This window comes from Dendrobates tinctorius, unplaced genomic scaffold (assembly GCF_039654945.1).
Source record: "Dendrobates tinctorius isolate UK_male_01 unplaced genomic scaffold, ASM3965494v1 ptg000082l, whole genome shotgun sequence".
Taxonomy (NCBI): Eukaryota; Metazoa; Chordata; class Amphibia; order Anura; family Dendrobatidae; genus Dendrobates; species Dendrobates tinctorius.
Window position 1 is genome coordinate 4,022,288 of NW_027361750.1, and position 18,958 is coordinate 4,041,245.

Sequence of the window (18,958 nt, forward strand, 5' to 3'; positions counted from 1 at the left end):
TGAGCAGGTGTGATTGTGAGGCATCCGATAATTATTATAGCGGCTTATACCTGGCGGTCCGCACCAGGGGCATACATAGAAACCATGGGGAATGATAACAAAATTTCTAATTGGACACTTTCCCTCACCCCCACTCCACCCAAAAACAAATTTTGCTGCTGGGTCTTGGCACACATGCACAGTCCCTGTTTGAGGAAGCCGGTCAGGCGAAACAGTGCTGTCGGGGTACGCCCGGGTGGTCTGGTCAACCAGGACCTTTTCACTGTGAGTAATACATTTGGATTACTATTATTTTTATTATTTATTTATATAGCACCATTGATTCCAGGGTGCTGTACATGAGAAGGGGTTACATACAGATTACAGATATCACTTACAGCAAACAAACTAACAATCACAGACTGATATAGAGGGGAGAGAGGATCCTGCCCTTTTGGGCTTACATGCTACAGGATGGTGGGGAAGGAGACAGTAAGTTGGAGGATTACAGCGGTTCCAGTGATGGTGAGACGGTAGCTCCAGTAGTGGTGAGGATCACTGCAGGCTGTAGGCTTTCCTGAAGAGGTGGGTTTTCAGGTTCCGTCTGAAGGATCCGAGTGTGGTTGATAGCCGGACGTGTTGGGGCAGGGAATTCCAGAGGATGGGGGCTATTTGGGAGAAGTCTTGGAGGCGGTTGGGTGAGGAGCGAATAAGTGTGGAGGAGAGAAGGAGGTCTTGGGAGGACCAGAGATTACGTGAGGGAAGGTATCGGGAGATTAATTCAGAGACATATGGGGGAGACAGGTTATAGATGGCCTTGTAGGTCAGTATTAGTAATTTGAACTGGATATGCTGAGGGAATGGGAGCCAGTGAAGAGATTTGCAGAGGGGAGAAGCGGAGGAGTAGCGAGGAGAGTTTGTGATACATAATGATTGCCGGATCAAACATTTTTGGCTGGTAGCTTTTTGGAACAGTGCACGAAGCACCTTAATTTTTATCATGTCAGTTTTGTTATATGCAGTATGATACATTTTGGTCAGGAAATTACAAGGAATGGTGTACTGTACACTGCATTTCATTAACTGGCCCTCATACAGCGCAGTTGCACTGTGCACTTTATATTGCTTATTCTGATTGCAAAAAAACTTTCAAAATTTTTTTTTAATTTTCTGTACTGATTATTATGTGGCACAATTGCACGGTGCACTTTTCATTGTTTTGTTAGTTACATAATATATGTTCATATATATTTCTATTTTGCTATGTGTGTAACTATATATCTCATGACATTATAGCTTTCCGGGTTTTTCTATACCTCCGTTTTTTTTACCTATGAGGATTCCTTGTTTAGGTGTCATTATTTCACCATGTTTGAATAAAATTATTTTAATTAATACTGTGTCAATGCCTCTATATCCCCATTCATGTTTGGGGATGTTGTTTAAAAAAATAGAAACCATGGGGACTGATAACAAAATTTCTAATTGGACCCTTCCACTCACCCTCACTCCACCCAAAAATTTTTTTGCTGCTGGGTCTTGGCACACATGCACAGTCACAGAAGGGCATACCTCACAACTTTAAACTCAGGGAGAGGGATGTGTATTGTGGGAGGTACACAGTAATTGCATCCCTATTGAAGGCTCATAATGTTCTCATTGTGATACCTGCTTTTATGGCTCTTATGGAATACTAGCTGAAGAGCCCGGCGTTGCCTGGGCACAGTAACCAACTGTGGTTAGTTATAACAAATTATAATGATTATATTGCACATAAAAACATTTCACATCATATATTCAACACTACAGATTTGCAACACAAATTAACTAAACGACTACCCAAGTATTGATAGTATTTTATTTTCAACTCATTCAAGAGCCTTTTGATAAACAACATGTGTATCTGTGTATCTAACCCTATCCTGTGTGATAATGTCTGCTGAGTTGTGTACCTAATCCTCTCCTGTGTGATACTTTCTGCTGAGCTGTGTATCCAATCCTATCGTGTGTTACTGACTGCTCAGCCGTGTATCTAATTCTATCCTGTGTGATACTGACTGCTCAGCCGTGTATCTAATCCTATCCTGTGTGATACTGACTGCTGAGCAGTGTATCTAATCCTATCCTGTGTGATACCGTTTGCTGAGCCATGTATCTAACCCTATCCTGTGTGATACTGACTGCTGAGCTGTGTACCTAATCCTATCATGTGTGTTACTGACTGCTGAGCAGTGTATCTAATCCTATCCTGTGTGATACTGACTGCTGAGCCCTGTGTCTAATCCTCTCCTGTGTGATACTGACTGCTGAGCTGTGTGTCTAATCCTATCTTGTGTGATACTGACTGCTGAGCCATGTGTCTAATCCTATCCTGTGTGATACTGACTGCTGAGCTGTATATCTAATCCTATGCTGTGTGATACTGATTGCTGAGCAGTGTATCTAATCCTATCCTGTGTGATACTGACTGCTGAGCCATGTGTCTAATCCTCTCCTGTGTGATACTGACTGCTGAGCTGTGTGTCTAATCCTCTCCTGTGTGATACTGACAGCTGAGCTGTGTATCTAATCATATCCTGTGTGATACTGACTGCTGAGCTGTATATCTAATCCTATGCTGTGTGATACTGACTGCTGAGCTGTATATCTAATCCTATGCTGTGTGATACTGACTGCTGATCCGTGTATCTAATCCTATCCTGTGTGATACTGACTGCTGAGCCATGTGTCTAATCCTCTCCTGTGTGATACTGACTGCTGAGCTGTGTGTCTAATCCTCTCCTGTGTGATACTGACAGCTGAGCTGTGTATCTAATCATATCCTGTGTGATACTGACTGCTGAGCTGTATATCTAATCCTATCCTGTGTGATACTGATTGCTGAGCAGTGTATCTAATCCTATCCTGTGTGATACTGACTGCTGATCCGTGTATCTAATCCTATCCTGTGTGATACTGACTGCTGATCCGTGTATCTAATCCTATCCTGTGTGATACTGACTGCTGAGCTGTGTGTCTAATCCTCTCCTGTGTGATACTGACAGCTGAGCTGTGTATCTAATCATATCCTGTGTGATACTGACTGCTGAGCTGTATATCTAATCCTATGCTGTGTGATACTGATTGCTGAGCAGTGTATCTAATCCTATCCTGTGTGATACTGTCTGCTGAGCTGTGTGTCTAATCCTATCCTGTGTGATACTGACTGCTGAGCCATGTGTCTAATCCTATCCTGTGTGATACTGACTGCTGAGCTGTATATCTAATCCTATGCTGTGTGATACTGACTGCAGAGCTGTATATCTAATCATATGCTGTGTGATACTGATTGCTGAGCAGTGTATCTAATCCTATCCTGTGTGATATTGTCTGCTGAGCTGTGTATCTAATCCTATCCTGTGTGATACTGACTGCTGATCTGTGTATCTAATCCTATCCTGTGTGATACTGACTGCTGAGCTGTGTATCTAATCCTATCCTGTGTGATACTGACTCCATTCAGCCTCAGTGACGTCAGCAGGAGTCCCTGCAATTTAATACAACTAATTAACCCCTTAAATTAACCCCTACAACTCCATAATTTTACCCACAAACCCTCATCTAATTAATAGTGATAGACATAACAAAAAAAAATGAAATGAAATGGTTAACTATATGTAAACCATGTGTCATTTCATGTCGGGCAGGAGAATAATTATACAAAAGCCGGCAAATGTTTCTGCGGCTATTCTGCTATGATGAACTGTATGAATTTGAAATATATGTATAAATGTGTCTCTATGACATGTATAAAAATATATGTGTCTAGATCTATTCATTCTTTGTGTGGGGAAACCTGTCATTGGGCTCCATTATATGTCCATTTAGCTACCCTGCGAGAAAATGTCACCAGACGGATGTCAAACGGATCCTTACATGTGATTAAAGTCGCATCAATGAAGAAACATCGCATCAAAAACGCATCACTGGTTAAGATACCTTTGTGCGATTTCGGACCGTTAAAATGGGACCGATTTTTTATTCGTTGTGTGTGACTCCAGCCTTGCACCATTGAATGGTGCGGGAATCTAGCATTTTGGTTATAAGGTAACTAACAACCATCAGGACATTGCAAAATATGGACCATGGGTGATCCATTGCCTAGGCCATTTTTTTCTAGGTAAACCATTTAGGCTAGTTTCACACTAGCGTTTTTGAGCGCAGCGACGGCCTGCGAACGGCCGTCGCTAAGCCCCGCCCCCTGCCGCGCCTCCTCCGGTAGCTCCGCCTACCGGCGCATGACGCTGCATGCGCCCTGCGTCCCCTATCTTTATCACTGGGGGCGCAGGCCGTGCGCAGTATGCGTTTGGCGGCGCATGCGCCTTTTTGACGGTGTGCCGGCGCAACCAAACTGCAGAAGGTTGCGTTTGGCACAGGTCGGCGCACCGTCGAAAGGACGCATGCACCGCCAAACGCATACTGCGCACGGCCTTCACCCCCAGTGATAAAGATAGGGGACGCAGGGCGCATGCAGCGTCATGCGCTGGTAGGTGGAGCTACCGGAGGAGGCGCGGCAGGGGGCGGGGCTTAGCAGCGGCCGTGCGCAGGCCGTCGCTGCGCTCAAAAACGCTAGTGTGAAACTAGCCTTATTGTGTCTAATTCTCATTTAAACCTAATGTGTCAACAGAAAAAGTCATTGTTTAAATCAGTTTTTTGTGCTAATGCAAAAAAAATAAAATATATTTATTTTCTTCCATCTTACAACCTTTATTAAAGAATAAAAAATAGAAACCTTGCCATTTTCAGGTTGGTCACTGAGGCTTTTTATACTGATACTTCATGTTCTTTCAGTAACTCTGCATGTAAATTACCAGCAATAGACTAAGTCCATGTCTTTTGTATTGAAATATATAATGAGGTCAATGTGAAGGGAGGGGATCAGTGGGAGCTGTGACATTATCTAATGTGAATGGTGGCTCCTGTGCAATTAGCAATGAATAGAGGTGTCACCTGTCCTTTAAATCTAGTCTTTGATGTTAAAGAGCCTGCTGAAATGTTTTCTTGAAAATAGAGAGCAATTAACCCCCAGTGGCCAGTGTAAAAATTGAAAGACTGCTAATTTAGGTTTTTAAATAAAGGGGGTTTCCAGTGCTATTTGCCCCCTTACTTATGTCTTTACTCTTCATAGCAATCACTTTTCTAATATATTTTCATAGGTGGCTTTTTTCTATGGGTGCATGTTGGTTAGTATTTTTAACCCCTTCAGGACATGGGCAGTACATGTCCTGCGTATGTCGTGTCTCTCCTTTGATGTGGGCTCTGGCACTGAGCCCACATCATATCTGATTTGAACAGCTGACATGTGCCCCTAAGAGCTGAAGGTGGAAGTGGGATCCACCCACGGCTGTTAACCTGTTAAATGCCGCTGTCAATATCTGGCATTTAATGTGATCGTGCTGGAAGTGCGCAACTAATCCCGCCCATTGGCATCCATGTCACATGACCACGGGTCGACGATGGGTTGGCATGACAACCCGAGGTCTTCAGCAGACTCCTGTAGTTGTCATTGCCAGATTGCTATGAGCGCCGCCCAGCGTTAAGTGCTCATGGCAAGTGTGCATTTCTGCTACATAGAGCAGGTTGAAGCCCTGCTGTGTGTAGCACAAGTGATTGGATGATCACAGCATCTAGTATCCCATGGAGACTATTGAAGCAAGTGTAAAGTAAAAAAAGTTTTTAAAAATGTTAAAAAAATAAAAAATATAAATTAAAATCACCCCCATTCTCCCCATTCAAAATAAGACAATTCAAAAAAATTAAAATATACACATATTTGGTATTGCCGTGTTCAGAGTGGCCCAATCTATCAAAATATAAAGAATTAATCCGATCGGTAAATGTCGTAGCAAAAAAAAAAAGGCAAAACGCCAGAATTACGTTCTTTGTTTGCCACAACTTTGCATTAAAATGCAATAATGGGTAATCAAAAGATCTTATCTACAACAAAATTTTATCAATAAAAACATCAGCTCAGAGCGCAAAAATAAGCCGTCACTCTGCCCCAGATCACAAAAACTTGAGACGCTACGGGTATTGGAAAATGACTCAATTTTTTTTTAACATACTTTGAATTTTTTTCACCACTTAAATAAAAAAACAACCTAGACATGTTTGGTGTCTATGAACTCGTAATGACCTGGAGACTCATAGTGGCAGGTCAGATGTACTGTAGCATTTGGTCAACATGGTAAAAAAAACCCTTAAAAACAGTTGTGGAATTGCACTTTTTTGCAATTTCACATCACTTGGAATTTTTTCCCATTTTTCCAGTACACGATATGGGAAAACCAATGAAGTTTTTCAAAAGTACAATTCGTCCCACAAAAAACAAGCCCTCACATGGCCATAGTGATGGAAAAATAAAAAAGTTATGGTTCTGGGGAGAAAAGAAAAGAAACGTAAAAATGAAACTGGACTGTGGCATAAAAGGGTTAATATACTTTCATTACCTGCACTTCTGCATCTGGTGTGGGTCATGTGTTCCTCTGTTGACATGCAGGCATTACTTTCTGTCTGTTATATCCAATCTGCTCATCATCTGGGCACAGGATTCAGACAGAATAAGAATGTGGACGGATGTGCTGAAATGATTGACAGTGTACCTGAAGACACATTATACAGGATCCATGGAGACTGATCTGAACTGCATGCTCGGACATGCTGGCAAATCATTTATAGGCAGCTTCTCTCTCATCAGGAGCAGAGTCATGTGCTATTTGCATTTCATCCAAATCCTGGGCCCAGAAGAGGCCTGGATCCGACGTAAATGACTGGAAGCAGTGGTAGCATGTTAACAAATAGGAGTCACGTCAGCTGCGCTCATCGAAGAAGTCCAGGTAATGTAATATATTAAAGAAGCCATTGTTAAAAAGAGTAAGGCCGGGGTCACACTAACCGACGCAAAATACGGTCAGTATTTTACATGCGTAATACGGATGAATGGCCCCTAAACAGTGCTCCGTATGTCATCCGTAATCAAGGTGTGTTCGCGTATTTTGCGCATGTCAGCATCCGTATGTAATCCGTATGGCATCCGTATGAGGAGATTTTCTCGCAGGCTTGCAAAATGGACATATAATGGAGCCCTATGACAGGGTTTCTAACAGAAACCAAAGAATAGATATAGACACATAGAATGCATATATATATGAATATATATATATATGTATTCTATGTGTCTATACCTATTCTTTCTTTCTTTATTAAACCTGTCAGTGTGAGTTTACTGTATAGCGCACTGAATTGCCGGCTTTTCTAAAAGACACCGGGTGCGTATTTCTCGCAAGTCACATGGGTGTTCTGTGTGTAATCCGTATTTTTTGCGCACCCACAGACTTGCATTGGCGTACTACGGTCATAGTACGCTGACAATCACAGCACGGAGCGTAGAATGCGGATGAGAAATATACGGCTGGTGCGAGGGACCCCATAGAGAATCATTCGTCCGTGTCTAATGCGGGCTTTTAGCGCCTCTCACTCGGCCGTATTCCTCGCCAGTGTGACCCCAGCCTTAGAACATTTTAAAGGGGATCAAATAATAATGGAAAACCCATTTAAGATCATGATATGTGAAAAAAAAACTTTGCCAAATATTTAAAAAAAAAAAAATACATGTAACACAAAAGCCTAATTTAAAAATTAGGATTTATTTTTTTTTTTACACAGTCCCTTTAAAAGAATATTGCTGTTTTCTTTTATTTGGGACTACACAAAACAGTTAATTCAACTCTACTCTATATTTTATTTTTAACAGTACTATTATCTGTTTGTTTGATATTTATTTATATATTCATTTTGATGAATAGATCATAAATGTGGTTGAAAATTATTTACCTGGAACACCAGATCTTGTTGCAAGATCCTGTGATACTTGCATGATATTCATTGGAAAAGAGTACTTTTGTAAAAGTTAGCTACCCCCTCACATGTACCCTGCTTTTTGCATAGGGGCAGTGTCAGTATACCTTGAAGTATAACAGCATACTTGTCTTCCATGTATCTCCGATATACATGATGCTGGCAGTTAAGGGGGTTATCTGGGACCTTTGTTATTTTTTGCTATAGGGCTAATAACTATAGGCCCCATTACATTTAGCGATGCACCAGCGATCACAACCATGATATGACCCGGTCAGGATCGCTGGTGCATCGCTAAATGGTTGCTAGTGAGCTGCCAAACAGGCAGATCTCACTAGCGACACAGCAATGCTCGGCAGTCGTTACTCACCTGTCAGACGCTGCGAGGGTGACGTCTTCCGCCTGCGTCCATGGCTTACTCGTCGCGCCAGCAGGAAGCCGATGACGAGAAATGGACCAGGCCGATTTCGCGCGATCAGAGATAGCCAGCGGGAGGGCCGGTCGGAGGTGAGTGACGCTTTAGCAATATCGCTATGTGTAACAGGCCCTTAACAGTCAGGTAATTGCTAACTAAAAGTACCTGCCTGTTCTGCCTTTAGCCGAACTGGAGCAAGTTCAGAAAAGAGCGACCAGAATGGTGACCGGTCTGCAAACCCTGTCTTATGAGGAAAGGTTGCAGGATTTGGGAATGTTTAGTTTGCAAAAGAGAAGACTGAGAGGAGACTTAATAGCTGTCTACAAATATCTAAAGGGCTGTCACATTGTAGAAGGATCAACTTTATTCTCATTTGCACAAGGAAAGACTAGAAGCAATGGGATGAAACTGAATGGGAGGAGACACAGATTAGATGTTAGAAAAAACTTTTTGACAGTTAGAGTGATCAATGAGTGGAACAGGCTGCCACGAGAAGTGGTGAGTTCTCCTTCAATGGAAGTCTTCAAACAGAGGCTGGACAGACATCTGACTGGGATGATTTAGCGAATCCTGCTTTGAGCAGGGGGTTGGACCAGATGGCCCAGGAGGTCACTTCCAACTCTACGATTCTATGATTCTATGATTCTATGATCTCTGCCGCATTAGAGTGGTGACAGATGGCTATTGCTGGCAATTCTGCAACTTCTGCTAATTTCACATTGACAAAGCAGCATCTTCTCTACCACTCTGCTCTATTGACATTGATGTCATGGTGATTAATAGCCGGCTCCCGAATGCTCTACTGCGGGCAGCCAGCGGTCAATCAGTAAGACGTCTGTCGTGACACCCCGTCAACATATAATAACAAACCATCCAAAGCACAATGTATGATAGAACACCCACTCCACCCATATCAGTGATAGGTAACAGAGGGCTTCCACAGGACACTCCACATTAGAACTTGATAACCAAAGACACCATAAGGAGTACAAAATCCAAAGAATATAAAATATATAAAATTTTATTAGACATAATTGTCACAAACATGAATACATACAAAAGGATCAGGTAATGAAAGCAAGGTCAGAGATTAAATACCATGTAAAAAATGCCAAAGTGCATTATACCACCATGGGAATAGATTATAAAAGTACTGGCCAGTATATGTACTAAATCCCCCACTGTTGGAACCGGCCAAAATACAATTAAATATACATCATAAATAAATGCCCCAAGTGCTTACCCATAAGCGATATGAATCAAGACCAAAGCCTCATGCCACGACGCGCGTTTCACTGCTCTTTTTCAAGGTGCCGTCATGTTTGTGACAATTATGTCTAATAAAATTATATATATTTTATATTCTTTGGACTTTGTACTCCTTATGGTGTCTTTGGTTACCCCGTCAACATAGCAGACAAGAAAAGAAGGTGCTGCTCTGTTACAAAGGGTGAAATGAAGCAGGAGAATCGTCAGCTAAGCTGGCAGACTTAGTCCTCGTGCAAAGCATGCAGGTAATTAGCAACTATCTGCCTGTTAGTTCTTAGCCCCATACTCACAAATAAAAAAGTCGTGGATAACCACAGTAAGTACTGCACTCAGTTCTGATGAAGGGTGATTCATAACATCATGAATGGGATCCTGAATAGTGATGATTGAGCATTTAAATGCTCGAGTGCTCAGCACTTGAATCGAGCTGTTCGGACTCACGGACGGGCTCGACTTGAGAGCCATGTATAATGGAAGTCAATGGTAAACTGGAGCATTTATTTTGGAAGACCCTAACAGGAGGGCTGGGGAAGCAGGAAAATCACTGAAATGGAAGTAAACAGCACTCAGATGGAATGGGAACAGCAAGGAGTAGACGCCTGGACGCATCTCTGAGTCCCAGGTCGCTGCTGGGAACAATGTAGAAAAAACCAGCAAGAAAAAAAATAAACAAAAACCCTGCTATAACTACTTAAGTAAAAAGCAAAAAGTGCATTTAAATAACACAGGGTTCTTAGTAATACATTTTTTCATCAAAAATCGCATGAAAGCCATCTCACTGTCGCCAAGGTGACTGATCGAGACGGTCCTACACTGTCTAATATTAAAACCTTACCATGTGTCTAAGGCCGGTTTCACATTAGCGCTTTTTAAGCGCACGCACGGCCGGGGGTAGCTCCGCCCCCGAGCCGGCTCTCTGCCCGGCGTGCCCTCCCCTTGCTTATAGCGCCGCCTCCTAGCGGACAGCGGCGCCTGCGATCGGCGCACCCTATCTTTAGCATAGGGTGCGCAGATCGTGCGCAGGCCGTGCGCTAGTTGCGCTTTGACCTGCGCTGCGCACTTCTGACGGTGCGCCGTGCGCGCCAAAATCCGAAAAGTTCGATTTTGGCGCGCACGGCGCACCATCAAAAGTGCGCAGCGCAGGTCAAAGCGCAACTAGCGCACGGCCTGCGCACGATCTGCGCACCCTATGCTAAAGATAGGGTGCGCCGATCGCAGGCGCCTCTGTCCGCTAGGAGGCGGCGCTATAAGCAAGGGGCGGGCACGCCGGGCAGAGAGCCGGCTCGGGGGCGGAGCTACCCCCGGCCGTGTGTGCGCTTAAAAAGCGCTAATGTGAAACCGGCCTAAGTCGACCTCAGTGTGTCAATAAGGGCAGACAAAAGGACCAGGTCCCGACCTAAGGACACCAGCCCGGGGAGGCTTTTAAATGTGATTTACAGCTCAGGAGGGTGAAGCCACACCCCGACTTGCACAAAATGCAAAAATTCAAAGAAAAAAACGCACAAAAATTGAGCTTAATTAAAGTTGGTATACAGGCAGCATATAAAAGCATGTTCACTTTGGCCATAAAGCATTGAATAAACCTGCAAGAAACAAAATAAACAAAAACCCTGCTATAACTAAGTAAAAAGCAAAAAGTGCATTTAAATAACAAAGGGTTGTTAGTAATACTTTTCTTGATCAAAAATCGCATGAAAGCGATTGGGAACAATGTTGCCTGACTATTACTTCACTTTTACGGACTAACAATAAACATATAAAACTAAAGATAACATGGATTTTACAGGAAAACATGTTTGGAATCATTCTTTCCTGTATAATGACTTGTATATAAAGCAAAATTATAAAGAGAAAAAAATGCCTTCTTCATCCCTTAGGGTGTGTGCACATGCTGCGGATCCGCAGCGGTTTTGGCCCTGCGGATCCGCAGCAGTTTCTGCTGCAGTGTACAGTACCATAATATCCTATGGGAAATGGAAACTGCAGTGCAGACGGTGCAGATTTTTCCGCATGGATTTGCTGCTGTTTCTAATCCACAGAAGGAATTGACATGTCAATTCTTTCTGCGGATTCCGCTGCGGTTTACTATCTCCTCCATTATAGAGGTGATAAACCGCAAGGCAAAACCGCAGATAAACCGCAGGTCTTTTCACCTGCGGATTTAACTTCGGATTTTGCAAAATCCACGCGGATCAATCCGCAGCAGAATCCGCAGCGTGTGCACACACCCTTAGGCTGTGTGCCCATGATCAGTAATACTATCTGGATGCAGCGCATTTTCACTGAGTCCAAAATGCTGCGCTGTACAGACTGTTAAAAATCCCTTGTCCACTGTATGTCTTTTTTACTCTGTGTAAAGTCATCTGTTGTGTGGGTTTCTGAGCTACAGCATGTCAATTTCTCTTGCGGAAACACTCAGTCTTCTGTGCCGAATTTCCCCCCAAACCTGCATTAGATGCAGTAAATCCGCAGTTAAATACATAGCACATGCGTTGTAAGTGCATTCACACAGGTGTTTTTAGCCTGGTTAAATAAATAATTTAGAAAAAATAACGTGAGGTCCCCCCTACTGATAGCCAGCCAAGAAGAATCACAGGCTGGGAAGGTTCATGGTTACTGGGCCATTTCCAACCAGAAAATTCAAGCCCACAGCTGCATCAGAATTGGTGCATCACATGAGATGCACCAATGCTGATGCTTTTCCTGTCTATTCCCGAATGCCCCGGTGTGGTGGCAATCTGGGTAATGGTAGTTAGGGTTTATGACAGCTGTGATTTGTCAAAAATCACAGCTGGCATCAAGCCCTGGGGTTAGCCTATCAGATACCCCCAATACTAACCTGGTAATAAAAACACACAGAAAAAAACACTTCACTTAAATAAAGACTCCCTCACACTTTCTCTTGTTCACCAATTTTTCAAGAAAAAAAATAAAACCCTTGCAGGTTCAAATTAATCCATCAAATAGTCCAGAAAAGGATACCTGAAAGACATAAAAAGACAGAAACAAAGACGACTCCCTGGTTCAGCCAATTTATTATTCAAAATGTTACCACGCAGGTCTGATGCAGTCCATGTTCCCCGATGTCTCTGGTGGGACATCAATGCTCATCACCGTCGCCGAGTCTAGCTGAGCGCAGTGAGACCCGGCTTCTCTGATGAGCATCGTTGTCACTTCCCGGCGCCTAAAAACAGTGGTCACTTTCTTGCTATTCACAGACGCCGAAGACAAGGGAGAACGTTGACTACAGCAGACCTGCATAACAACATATTGGGTAATAAATGGATAATAAATATTTACCGATCAGTTGTGATTTATTGCTGCAAATCGACTAATATAGAACTAATTTCTATATTAACTAACTAATTTGTTAATTCACCCTTAGGGCAGGTGCAGATGGCTGTACGTTCTCCACTTGAGAAAATTGGTGAAATTATGCTAATCACACTGTAATCCGATTCTGATCAGAGTTTGATCAGTGTGTGTTTAGAGTTTACTCAGATTTTGTCAGATGTGAAGAATTTAAATAGAAAAAGGAAAAAAGTTTCTCTTTCTACTCCATTCTGTCAGTCCGTGAAAATCGGACTACACTCGGATAACAGGATTTTTTCCAGGGACTCATAGACTTTAATGGCTGAGTTTGACACGATTATCAGAGACAAATTTTGCATGCTGTGATTTTTTTTCCTATGACCAGCCAGGTGCGGACCAATGTTTTGACTGATCCCACTCGGACTAAAACTACGGTCGTCGGCACAAGTCCTAAGTGTCAATTACAGGTGTACAATTTGTATGCACAAAGTCCACATTTAGTTTCAGCATAACCAGTGCACACGGAGTCTTTTTGCAGAGATTCTGGAGCATAAACTGGGCAGAAGATTCATAACGAGAAGTTTTTATTTAGCTTTGAGTTATTGAGGAGGATATATAGCATTTCTGCCTAACTTCAGCTCAGTTTCTGCTTTGAAAAGTCTTCGAAAAACATTGAGCATAGCTTTAGCAAGTTTTCTAGAACAAAATATTGCAGGGAATAATAGTGTATCTAAAAGTTATTATGGTATCATAACAGAGTGGTATGTATATTAAACTGTCAGAAAAAAATGTAATTTTTTTTCCAAATTTATTTTTGCAAACAATTTGTAAAGATTAATTCAAAGCCAACAACTTACAGTATAGTTTTAGTTTTCTGTAGCTAAGCTTTCCTTTTATAGAAATTGTGCATACACCTTGTCAATTCTCATTGTCCTATAGTTAACTCTATGTTTTTACTGTATTCTTTCTTCTGATATGTATAATAAATACTATAAGTCTTTTCCTAGGAAACATGCTGTGATATTTAGAGACTCTATTTTGCCATGTTTTGCAAGCTCAGTTAGTCATGGTCTGCAGTTGTAGCACTTTCCTTTCTTTTAGTGATTTTTACGTCTCCGATAATTCTCCTGTGTCAGGCTTTCTTTGTGTTAGTAAAGGGTTTTGGCATTTCTCTGTTCTTTCCTCCTGTAATGTGATAGTCTGAACTTAGCAGAAGGAAGGGAGCGCTTACTGTGCCTCTCATGAATATTCAGAAGCAATCAACTGACGACAACAGGAAACCTTGGCATTCTCAGTCCTCAGTGCAAAATTCCATATTATTAATATTGACAAAGTTGCATAGAATTTAGGAGACATATTAATTTTAAGACCAAACTTATTTTTCAAAGAACATGAGAAAAGCGTAGCAGCAGAGCTTAGTAATCAGTAGTAGAGCCATTATAGTCTTTTGCAGCTGCCAGTCATTAACGTGACAATCTACCTTATTTGCACCATGTGCATGGTGCATGTTGTGCCATATATGCTCCTGCCATGCAATGCAAAAGTGTCTATTGTCTTTTTTCCATATATTTAGGGGCAATGTGCTAACAAAAAGCCTGGGAACCAATACAGATGATCACAGAAATGACTAACACATAGTATTTTGGGGGGCTAAGTTCACACAAGCATATAAATACATTGTTTCAGTTTCTCCCTGAAAACTTGTATATTCTTTTTCTCATTTGTTACTTCTATTCAATTATTATTATTATTTATTGTTATAGCGCCATTTATTCCATGGTGCTTTACATGTAAGGAGGGGTATACATAATAAAAACAAGTACAATAATGTTAAACAATACAAGTCATAACTGGTACAGGAGGAGAGAGGACCCTGCCCGCAAAGACTCACAATCTACAAGGGATGGGTGAGAATACAGTAGGCGAGGGTAGAGCTGGTCATGCAGCGGTTTGGTCAATTGGTGGTTACTGCAGGTTATAGGCTTCTCGGAAGAGGTGGGTCTTCAGGCTCATTTTGAAGGTTTCGATGGTAGGTGAGAGTCTGATATGTTGTGGTAGAGAGTTCCAGAGTAGGGGTGATCTGTGAAAGAAATCTTGTATGCGATTGTGGGAAGAGGAGATAAGAGGGGAGTAGAGAAGGAGATCTTGTGAGGATCGGAGGTTGCGTGCGGGAAAGTACCGGGAAATGAGGTCACAGATGTATGGAGGAGACAGGTTGTGGATGGCTTTGTATGTCATGGTTAGGGTTTTGTACTGGAGTCTCTGGGCAATGGGGAGCCAGTGAAGGGATTGACAGAGGGGAGAAGCTGGGGAATAGCGGGGAGACAGGTGGATTAGTCGGGCAGCAGAGTTTAGAATAGATTGGAGGGGTGCGAGAGTGTTCGAGGGGAGGCCACTGAGCAGGAGGTTGCAGTAGTCAAGGCGAGAGATGATGAAGGCATGGACTAGGGTTTTTGCAGATTTTTGGTTGAGGAATGAACGAATTCGTGAAATATTTTTGAGTTGAAGTCGGCAGGAAGTGGAAAGGGCTTGGATATGTGGTTTGAAGGAGAGATCAGCGTCAAGGATTACCCCGAGGCAGCGAGCTTGTGGGACTGGGGAGAGTGGGTAGCCATTTACTATAATGGATAGGTTTGTTGGGGGGGTCATGTGAGATGGGGGAAAGATGATGAATTCTGTTTTGTCCATGTTAAGTTTCAGAAATCTAGCGGAGAAGAAGAATGAAATAGTGGACAGACATTGAGGGATTCAATCTGTGCATAATCCATTTTATACATCAGCAGTTATTAAAAACATACTAAAAAGACTAAATACAGTTTCCTATGTTAAAGAATTTCAATGTATTATTAGAAAAGGATGCTAAATGGTGGCTCCGTATGGCATCCATTTTTTTGGCACGCCCAAAGACTTGAAGCAAAGAGTTTCATCCGACACGTGGGGAAATCTAGTGCATCCTGCCATTATTTCATGGGCAGATTTGGTTTATGAAATAAAAAAACGCTCATATGTACAGCCCGATTGTATAACAATGGTCTGCGTTCTGTCCATTTTTGTCATGGTCAGCGCTCAAACTGAAAATGTGGTCCACCGAACTTGGCCTGACAGCGGGAGTCAATGTATCTGCATGGCAAACAGTTGCATACATCAGGGTGAAACATTTGGCTATTAGGTCAGGAACGTCGATATATTCATGCATGAATACTAATTCCATTTATGGTGATGGATCGCAGAAGGTAAGGAATTCACTTAGGTATAAAAATAGATTGTAGTTTATTCCCAAATGCGTTTTTGGATCTAACGGACCTCTTCCTCAGGGAAACCGCAATAAAGATCTAGTCTAATAGGAAATAATTCGTAATTTTTTTCCTTTTTAAGATTTTTAGCTTCGTAACTAATCTGATGAAAACCTATGTGCCTCTGAATAATATTAAGTACGAATTCCTCGTATTGTTAGATACTAAAATAAAACTAAATTGTTCTTTCTTTTAGAGCTGTAAGAATAATAATTTATGAACATTTGGGGGTTTTATGTTTGGGGCAAATAAAAGATCAGCTTTTAATGAATAATCCAAATGAATACTGTTTCCTTTCTTTTTCTTTTACAGAATACAGCATTATCCATAGTCCATCAACACCTATTAAAGATTCAGATTCTGATCGATTACAGCGAGCATCAGAGGGAAAATCACGGGGACGAGGACGCAGAAACAACAACCCATCCCCACCTCCAGACTCTGACCTTGAAGTATGTAATACAGTAACCTGAGTCCAATAGAAATAACTTATTTCCCAGTAGAATCCATTAAACATTAGTCATGTTGGAGGTTTCTTAGAAATATAACATAGCTATTTTAGGTTTTTGCATTTTTTTATTGATTATTTTTTGCAGAGAGTAATAATTCATTGCAGCCTACATGTGCCAGCGTATGCAGAATATGTAGGTCAGAACAAAACGCCCCTATTAAATGAATTCCTATTTTATTATTACCATCCTGATAGAGTAGAATGAACTCATACTGCATAATAAATTATTAATTTAATTCCATTGAATTTTGGACATTGATAATATGATATTTTTTCTCTTGTTAAATATCTAAATATTATTTCTTCATTGATTTTTTTTTTTTAGAGAGTATTTATTTGGGATTTGGATGAGACGATCATTGTTTTCCACTCATTATTGACAGGATCCTATGCAAACAGATATGGAAGGGTGAGTAAAAAAAAATTAGAACATTTTTTTCCTTTTATTTCACCTGTAAAATGTTGGGGTTACCCACAGACTTTATGTAGCATGAATGCTGTAGTCCAATCTTTTCTGAGATTTTTTCATGCAATTATGAAAAAATAAATTAGTATTATAAGCTTTATTTTTTGTAGAACTACAAAAGTCCATGTGCAGCATCAAGCTTTTCAGGGGTATTTCCATCATGGATGTTTATGGTTTATCTACAGGATGTACCATAAGTGTCTGGTAGATATGGTACCATCTTTAGAACCTTCTGAGCTAGGCATTTTATCTATATAGCTTCCCATGGACTCAGTCAGGCCCCTGTCCTGTTCTGTTAGGCCCCTATAGTACTCTGCTCTTAAGGGCCTGTCACACTAAGCGATATCGCTAGCAATATCGCTGTAACGTCACTGGTTTTTGTGACGTTATAGCGATATCGCTATGTGTGATACTTACCTCCGACCGCTCCCCCGCTGTTTATCGCTGATCGCTCTAGAACGTCCTGGGCCATTTCTCGTCGTCAGCATCCTGCTGGGCTTCCTGCTGTGACGACGAGCGACGCATGGACGTGGGCAGGAGGACGCAGGATCGTCTCGTCTGACAGGTAAATAGCGTCCCCCGACCCTGCGATGTCACTGGTGAGATCTGCCTGTGTGGCAGCTCACTAGCGACCACTTAGTGATCTACCAGCGATCCTGACCGCATCATATCGCTGGTCGGGATCGCTGGTACATAGCTAAGTGTGACAGTACCTTTAGTAACATTAACGTCGGCTGACACAAGGTAGGGGTTCGATACTAGAGACAGGATAGGATTGTCTTAGTTGGGTACACCTTTTCGCAGTGGGATGGCTTTATGCTTTTTGACCAGAATAATGTTAGCCAAGTACCCTATGTTATTTACCTATTTACTTGCTATAGGGTATATGCTCATTTACCATATTTATTTTTTTTCCGGGGGAGGGGTTTGTCTGTGAATTGGCCAAAGTCTGAATATGCTTTCGCAAGCTGCTTGTATGCTAGCTTGTGCTTACCACTGTGCCGTTTTGTGGCCGTGAGCCATATCAGCGGGTAAAATGGCGCTATATAAATGTATAATAATAATAACAGTTCCTGAGGGGATATGTTGACCCCTACACATAGCCTAATACTTCCCTGAAGAAGCTTTATAGGAAGAAACGCATCGGGAGTGGCATTGCCTTCTGTGATCTCACCACCTGATGGATCTAGTGGTCCCTGACATGAAAATGCAGGGTGAGATTGTTCCATGTATTGGGCCCAATATCTGCAATATATTTAATATGGGCCTATTTTCTTTTGTGTATATAATTAGGTGTTGGTATATATATTGGTAACACTGTTTTAAATATGAGGTTCATTCTGGCCATTTTTTTGTTAATAGGCTGATTTGATGACTTGGTTATCAGCATTTGTGAGGTTTCTTTTGAATGCCCTGATTTTGATATCTGACCCAAAAATTGAGTATAATCAGCTGAATTGCTGCATATACTGGTTGGACTGCTTATTATATGTATATATACTGACTTTGGCACAAGATAGTGCAGCACAGTTGTATGATTAATCACTGGTTTGCACTTTACCTTGTTTGCATGTCACAATTTTTGTGTCTTGTATAGTGACATACTCATGAGTTTTTTGAAAAAAGAGAAAAATTCTTTTAATGGAGATTATTGATTAAAAGTTATATTTTAATTTCACTTCCAAGTTGCTATATATACGTGAATCTTTTTTGGAGGATATACCCAGTGCTTAATTCTGTAACTTTTGCTCCTCCTCATTTCATGGGTTTTTCCATTTCTGGGACCTGCCTCAATCTTGAAAACAGGACCCATTGTG

General features: G+C 41.6%; 1 protein-coding gene across 4 annotated transcripts in view; it reads left to right on the plus strand.

The window, feature by feature from the left end:
• Positions 1-18,958, plus strand: part of EYA1 (EYA transcriptional coactivator and phosphatase 1) — a 162,613-nt gene that overhangs the window by 58,540 nt on the left and 85,115 nt on the right. For all 4 annotated transcript variants that reach the window (XM_073583848.1, XM_073583851.1, XM_073583850.1 and 1 more), the window contains exons 9-10: positions 16,477-16,616; positions 17,001-17,084. In XM_073583848.1, the coding sequence (XP_073439949.1) occupies positions 16,477-16,616; positions 17,001-17,084 (224 nt within the window). The remainder of the gene's footprint in view (positions 1-16,476; positions 16,617-17,000; positions 17,085-18,958) is intronic.